A 7,719-nucleotide genomic window follows, 5' to 3' on the forward strand; every position below is an offset into this window, starting at 1 on the left:
AGCCCAACCTGAACCTGTTACATGTCTTGGTGAATAAAATACGGCATGTATTGGTGAATAAAGTGAATCGGTACATCACAAATGCAACATTGTTCTTCTGTTTACAATGACCAGTTAGAAAGCAAGGAGCTCCTAGATGGGAGACTGAGGCCCAGTGGTGTAGTCCAGGGTATACGCAGGTATACGGAGTATACCCACTTATATTTCAGTCAGCATTGAGTGTACCCACTTCTCCAAACAGAGCGTTTATCCTGTGCTGTATGGGCTGCTTAAAAAAAATCAAGAGTATACCCACTTCTCAAGGGACCACTACACCACTGCTGAGGCCCCACCAATAGGTGGCTCCACAGTCAGTAGAAAGCTCCCTCTCTCTCTGAGTGTGTGTGTGCGTGTGCGTGTGCGTGTGTATACACATATGTTTTAATATAAATCCCTTTAAGAGCAAGCACAGATGTGTGTAGCTGAGCTCATTGGCACAGGTTGGCACATTCATATCTTTTCTCTACTGGTATTAGATTTAGATTTGTACTAGGTATTGAATAATTCCATTGATTTCCAGCCAAGACTTGAGGAGAAACAGGTACAACAAATGTCATTTATCGTTAAAAATGAGTTTCAAGACTTCTCTGTCAGAATGAAAAGCCTTTTAATGTCTTAAACCTTTTTTTTTCTTTGAGCATATTTTTTGTGGGTGTCTGCCTTGCGATGCAGGTCCAGCATTGGTGCTCACCTCACAGGGCAGCCAAACACTGGACTCTAACTACGCTGTAAGTGTCTCGGGGTCAGAGGTCAGCTGTGCTTTAACGCCTGCCTGACTGACCTGCTAATGGCTAACGCTAGCTGTTGGGGGAATGAGACAGAGAGAGAGAGAGACGGAGGGAGGGAGGGAGGAAGTGAGAGAGGTAGAGCGCGAGACAGACAGCCAGGGAGAGGTGCAGACACGCCATATTTACAGTCCTCCTGGTAAGAGCGTGTGTGTGAACTGCGGTACGTATGTCCGTTTATGTAACCTCCGGCCCTTGAGGTCCCCAAGCCGGGGCCTCGCCTGATCTCGGCGGCTGACACAGCGGTGTGAAGGCAGGAGACGGCGCGGCGAGGAGGCTGCTGTGCGGGGCCAGGGCCCCCGACTCTACAAAGACATGCTTGTCTTGTCTGGGGTTTGAGTGTTTGCTGTCAGCCCAGCCCTTACGAGCAGGGAGGGGACTTTCTGAGCAGGGTTTCGATCGCCTCTGTGAGATTTGCAAGTAGCCACAAACGTGGCATGGAGATCGAGTGTTAATCTAGCTTACGGCAGTAAAAAAGGACTATAAATGCAGCGGTTTGTGTTCGAGGGAGTTTGCATAGAAAAACCGCACACACTCAAAAGTGGCAATTGTAGATGCAAGTGATTGCACAAGGTGACTAGACAGAGCGATGAGTCAAACTGAACATTCACTCTTACTCACTGGTACCTTCACTACCGTCACCGTCGAGTTCAGATGTAGTTTAAATAAAGACTTTTTGAGGAGCCCGGCAATCGGTTCATATTAACATGCCAGTGTTAGCACTGTAATTGTATAATTTGTAGAGATGTTAGCAATACTGTAGTTTATGATCCAAAAATGCTGTGAAGTCAAACCGGGTGAGTTAAGAGAGGCAAGGGGAGCGAGTGAGATTGAGTGAAGAAAAACAGATGGAGAGATTGGATTCTGGAGCAGGGCGGGCGGGCGGGCGGGCGGACGAGGGAGCGGGGAGGAGGTGAACGGGCGAAGGGGATCTTTTTTGTGCGTGTCTGAGAGAAAGGGAGCCTCTCATACGCTCCCAGCAGGGGCTTGGCCCGGTCCACAGCCTAGTCTCGTCTGCTCAGCAGGGGACTTTCCTGAGCAGGCTGCCCTAGGGAGGGGCACCTGCCTTAGCTGCAAACACTGCTGGTGAGGGCAGGCGGGCTGGGGGTGGATGGGGGGTGTGAGTGGACATGTTTGGGCGGGGGTAAACGCAGTTAGGGGGGGTTGGGGGGGGGGTTATAGCGGGGCTGAGAGGATGGAAAGACACTCTGAATTCCATGACACGTGTGCAGTTTATGAAACACACAGGTAACACAAAATGAGGTTAAAAAAAAAAGTCTGTCCCACCTCCTCCGCGTTTTCCCCCAGAGAACCGCAACGTCTGCAGCTGGGGGACAAAATGAAAAAGTTTCTGTTGAACGGCGTCTGGGTTATTGTTGGAGAGGGCCACTGCGCCGAGGGCTAGTACGGTAACTACTAACACAAACTGACAGTATATGGATGAACCGCCCTCCACCAGGGCAATATTTTCCTCTGTTTGGCTTAGCAAAGTAAACACACGTGTTTGAAGTTTATCAGACACTCAATCATTCGAGCCCGACCACGGGAGGCCTCTGGATCGTTTAATGCCGGTAATAATATAGCAATCCATTTTCAATATTTAAGACCACTCTCTCACGAGCAGACGAGGAACTGTTAACGGTCTTGCGGTCGAAGGTTGGCTTCCAAGAGAGGCCTCCGAACGTCACGCACTAGCCTGCTCTACTAAATTAATGACATATCTACCAAGTATGCTCTAGACGATGCTACGTTTAGCTAACATGAGTATGGTCAGTTGAGTAGTGTGGTGAGTCCTCGACCGCATTGTTTTCACGTGGGTCGATGGTATCTGCTGGGGATTTTCTTAGTGGGGCTCTGGTGGGATGACTGTTTGAAGAGCAGGGGTGTTAATCTCATCCAGAAAGTTCTGCCATAGGTTTGTGGCTGGCGGGGCGGGTGGGGGTGGGGGTGGGGGGGGGGGGGGGGGGCTCATAACAACTGGTCCTGGATCTGCAGTCAGGTCTCAAACATCCCCCTTGCTCCTACAAAGTCACGCATTTTGGACATGCTCTGTTGTTCCCTGAGGTAAATGGAAACACATGCTCCAGTCTCACAGCTCAGCGCCTACAGACCCACAGGGCCACCGTGCCTGCTGGTACCAAGCTAACCTGTGAGCGTCTGTGAACTGCTATCAGTAGAGATAAAACTGAGGAAGCAATCTGATGTCTCTACTCACGCAGTCAAGGTTTTTTCGCGTTATGACAGGTGAGTTACTTTATTTGAACGTCTTCCATTTTTTTGTCTGATGTTTTTTTCAAGGTAGGGATTATTTCCACACATTTTGTGTCATCCAAATATGTGTGTGTGTGTGTCTGTGAGGGGATATGTTATTTTATAGATTCAGCTATGAGGTTTTGTGGTCATCTCGGTTTGTACTTGGAGTCACCCTGTAAGGTTAAGGGTAATAGATGATCTCGGTCTGTTCCCAACTCCTGCATGTTCAGACAGACCCCCCCCCCCCCCCACACACACACACACACACACACACAAACCCGTCTTCACTCCTCCCTGTCAAACAACAATATTTGTTCATGTGCGTCACAGATCAGCAGGCTTCCGAACACAATACAGGGCCGGCATTTAGACAGACACAGACAAGAGACAAACCATCACACTGGATACACACACACACACAGACAGATGTCACATACACAGACAGATATACACAACATGACAGCTGCATATGTAAACTTGCACACAAACACACACAGACAGACAGACACACACACAGACACAGAGAGTCATGGCTCATGGTCACAAGAGAAATACGCAACATGAGAGCCACATATGCAAGTCTTACAGACACACACACACACACAGAGTCACAGTCACACACAACATACGGATATACGCAACACGACAGCTGCATATGAAAGCCTTACACACACACACACACACACACATGCAGGTGAACACATGATGTGACAGGTTTTAAACACTTTTGTGCCATAGCGAGTCTGGAACCAAACACACGCATGCTTGTCTTCAACCATAACTACCGTTGAACATCATACACAACAACTATAGGTAGGAATAGGGTGAAACTAACACATGACAACTTGACGCCACTGATAAATGATGGCGGGTAATGAACACATGAACAGTACGATATGCCCTCACACACACATCTTCTCTAAAGTTAGAGTCGTCTGACCATAAACCAATTAAAACAGAACTTAGAAACTCTCTAACATCGCTGTGTGCCCTCTCTCTACCTCCTTATCTCTGACGCACGCACACACACCTCTTTCTCTCTGACACACAAACACACAAACCTCTTTATTTCTTTCTCACAGACACACACTCATCTGTTAGAGCTATAAACAGCGGTGTCCACTGCACTCTCTCGATCTCTCTTCTCTGCTTTATCACTCAGGCCTTAGCTTTGGAGGTGTCAGGAAGTTATTTGCACCTTTCCGTGTCCACTGGGAGTCACAACAGAACAAAGTTCATAAGGTCCAACACGGCTTTAGAAATCTTTAATGAATGGATACTGAGGCGTGCACATCAAACTCACAAACATGCAGCACATTGCATGGCGTATGAAAACAAATGATCACAAACAAGTGAAAACCATGCAGAATTGTAAAACAACACTTTCTTCTCATTTCAAAGGCTGAAAGGCTTTTGAGGTGTCATCAATAAGCTATAAAGCACATTTGTAGTCCTCTTCAGAGATAACCTGGTTATCAATCAATACAATTTCACAAAAGATGATACATAGTTTCATTGCTATAGTAAAAGTGTCAATTTTTAGCAGTCCTTCAAAGAAACAGCGTCTTAGTACATCACTATTGCACTCCGATCAGTAGAGTCTGTCAAAAAGGGAAAACTGCATTCTTGTTCTCGGTTGAGTGGCCAGCTAATGTTAAGTGATTACATTCATCTCTTTCTGAGGGGAACCAGCTTTCTCTCGATATTCTGTAAGGTCATTTAGAGTGTGCAAAAAAACATCTGTGTGTTCAACTCACTGTCGAGGACCTCAGCAAAGGAACAGAGAACGAGAGAGAGAGAGAGAGCGCTGCAACTGACGGCATTTCAGAATATATAAAGCAGCCTTAAAATCTTGTTGACTCTTTATTTTTTCCCTATTTCATCATAAAAAAGTTAATTAAATGTCATAAAAAGTTAATATTATTTTCAACAGGTTCAACAACATGTAGCACATCATTAAATGGTTTGTCCTCTGAGGAAAATACAAGCTCGTCGTATAACAAAATAAGTGCTGTAGCAAAATACTGTGTGTGTTGTAGCAAAATACTGTGGCTTTGAAAGTATTCATGCCGTCTCGACTTCTGACAATTGTGTTGTCATGGAGGTGTCAGGATGGTTGTCACTGTTGATGGTTAGAAGTGTACAGTGCGGCGCATACATCACAACAGCACTGAAACACATTAAACCAGACTTTGTATAAAACAGTCTAGGTGACTGCATGGTTGCCCGGTCGTGTGGTATTTCTCACGTATTGAAGAATAACCACATACAACAGGCTCCGTGGAGATGGTCTTTCCAAGCGCGTGTAAAAAAGAGTCTGTTGGAGCTTTGAGGAAATGTACTAGCACCACGAGTGACCATGCAGCAGTGCTGTGTTGCTAGCACGGATCATCTCTACATTGCTGCAGAGAGATGTTCTATTCAGTGACAGCGCGATACCCTGACCCACTCAGCGTTGACATACTCAGCTTGTCTGCTCTGCGTTAGCTCTGTGTGAGCATGAGGAGCTGTTCGGGTCTGCAGCAGTGTATTGAACAAGTCCATCTGGTGTTGCTCTATGAAGATGGCCCTGGTGTGTTCTTGATCAGCGCATTATACTAGTCCTCTACTTCATAATAAGGTGCTGGCCCATTCGACATTTTTGATCAAAACTGGTCCATTCTGTATTATCATAAAGTGCTTGTTCATTCTGTTAGCATGTGGAGCTAGTCCACTATGTTCTAGCCTACTGTTCATAGCTAGACTGTTCTGTGTATGTAGTAACTAGTGTGTGTAGCTAGTCTGTTCTGTGTTAGCGTAGATAGCTAGTCTTTTCTGTGTTTGCATATGGAGCTAAGCCATTCTTAGGATGTGTAGCTTGTACGTTCTGTGTTAGCATGTGCATGTGGTCTGCTCTGCATGGAGCTGGCCTGCTCTGCATTAGCGTATGGAACTGGTCTTGTGACATAGGGGGCCGCTGGAGCTTAGGGTCTGCCTGGCTCTCTTGCGCTTGCCCGTAAGGAGTGTGTAGAAGAACGGGTTCACGCAGGAGTTACCGTAGGTCAGACCCGTCAGGATGCGGTTGACCGTGACCTGCGTGCTGGTCGGTACCGATGGCAGGAAGTCCGGCCGGTAGAGCGGCAACAGTTGCCAGACCCAGAAGGGCAGGAAGCAGGCCCAGAAGGCCAGCACGATGCCCAGGATGAGCAGCAGCACCTTGGGCCGTGGCGCTCGTGGCGCGTAGCCGCTGCTGGAGTTCCACGCCGCCTGGCTCTGGGACTTCCAGTAGAGGCAGCCCAGCGCGGTGTACAGCCCCCCGATGGCCAGCCCCGGGGCCAGGATGCTGGTGCAGAACAGCACGCTCAGGTAGGCCTTGGAGCTCTGCTCGTCCCACGCCGGCACACACAGCATCTGGGTCCCCCCGTCCTCCAGGTGCAGGGTGATCATCATGGGCAGACTGAGAGCCACGGCAACGCCCCACGCCAGCACCACACGCACCAGGCCCGAGGAGGGCGACACCGATGCCACCAGCGGGTCGGCCACCGCCCGGTACCGGTCCATGCTCATGGCGGTGAGGGTGAAGATGCTGGCGTGCATGGTAAGCAGGTCCAGGCTGAGCAGGAGCCGGCAGCCCGCCTCCCCAAATGCCCAGTCGGCTGTCAAGCTATCGTACACAATGAAGGGGGCGGTGGACAGGTACAGCAGGTCTGCCAGGGCCAGACTCAACACCTGGAGGTGCAGAGACGACGCGGAAGAAGAGGAGGAGGAGGAGGTGGTGGGAGAGGAAGAGGGGGAGAGGGAGGGGGAGGAGGACGAAGAGCCCAGGCAGGAGTGACCCAGACAGCATGGCCCCCCCGGCCGTCTCCGCCGCCCACCCCTACGGCGACCGAGGAGGAGTCCGATGGTGTACAGATTACCCACAATCCCCAGCAGGGACAGGAGGGAGAGCAGGAAACAGAAGAGAGCGGTGGAGGCTGTGCTCGGGGATGGAGAGAGTGAGGGAGAGGTGGAAGGGAGGGAGAGGTTTAATTGTGGGATGGTGTAGGTTGGAGAGGGGGAGGAGAGGAGGGAGACTGAGCCCAAGAACTCCATGACAACCAGGAGCTGCGGCTGCCACTAGTTCAGGAGCCTTGTCTTGATGGTCTGTCCTGAATTTGGCCCAATGTCTTTAACTGTCTCTCCCAGAGAAAAACATACCCAGGTTATTTATTTCCCTTTTCTGTCCAGGCAACGAGGTAAAGGTGACCAGCCCACCAGCAGTAAAGGATTCACAGTGAGTCTGAAAATGAGGACAGGTGGGAACCTGGTTTTAGCAGAGATAAAAGTTGGAGGGTTGTATTGGAGGGGAAAGGAACAGAAGGAGCGGGGAGAGGGGGAAGAATTGCATGAATAAGGAATAAAGCATACTATTTCTTCAAATGAACATGAACAACATCTTATTAAGCTTGTTTTTTTTGTACTGAACTCACTGAAAAGAATGACATAAAAAAGTAAATTCCAGATGACTACTGATATAGTCTAATATTTGTTTTATTCTGAGATGTACTGTTATGCTCAAGCATGTCGTTTGAGTTTATGGCAGCGGGTGTCTGCATGGAGACTTGCGCATCAAGTTGTCACCACATATTTAAAGTATCTAAACATTTTCTTCACTGACTTAGTA

General features: G+C 48.7%; 1 protein-coding gene across 1 annotated transcript; it reads right to left on the reverse strand.

Moving 5' to 3' along the window:
• Nucleotides 1-5,996: 5,996 nt before the first annotated feature.
• Nucleotides 5,997-7,148, reverse strand: uts2r3 (urotensin-2 receptor 3; the record flags this gene model as incomplete). The annotated part of the gene is made up of 1 exon (XM_080858031.1): nt 5,997-7,148. One exon carries the CDS (start codon nt 7,146-7,148, stop codon nt 5,997-5,999), a length of 1,152 nt encoding a protein of 383 aa, XP_080714157.1.
• Nucleotides 7,149-7,719: the final 571 nt, after the last annotated feature.

The sequence above is a fragment of the Sprattus sprattus genome, assembly GCF_963457725.1.
Source record: "Sprattus sprattus genome assembly, chromosome: 19".
In the NCBI taxonomy this organism is placed as follows: domain Eukaryota; kingdom Metazoa; phylum Chordata; class Actinopteri; order Clupeiformes; family Clupeidae; genus Sprattus; species Sprattus sprattus.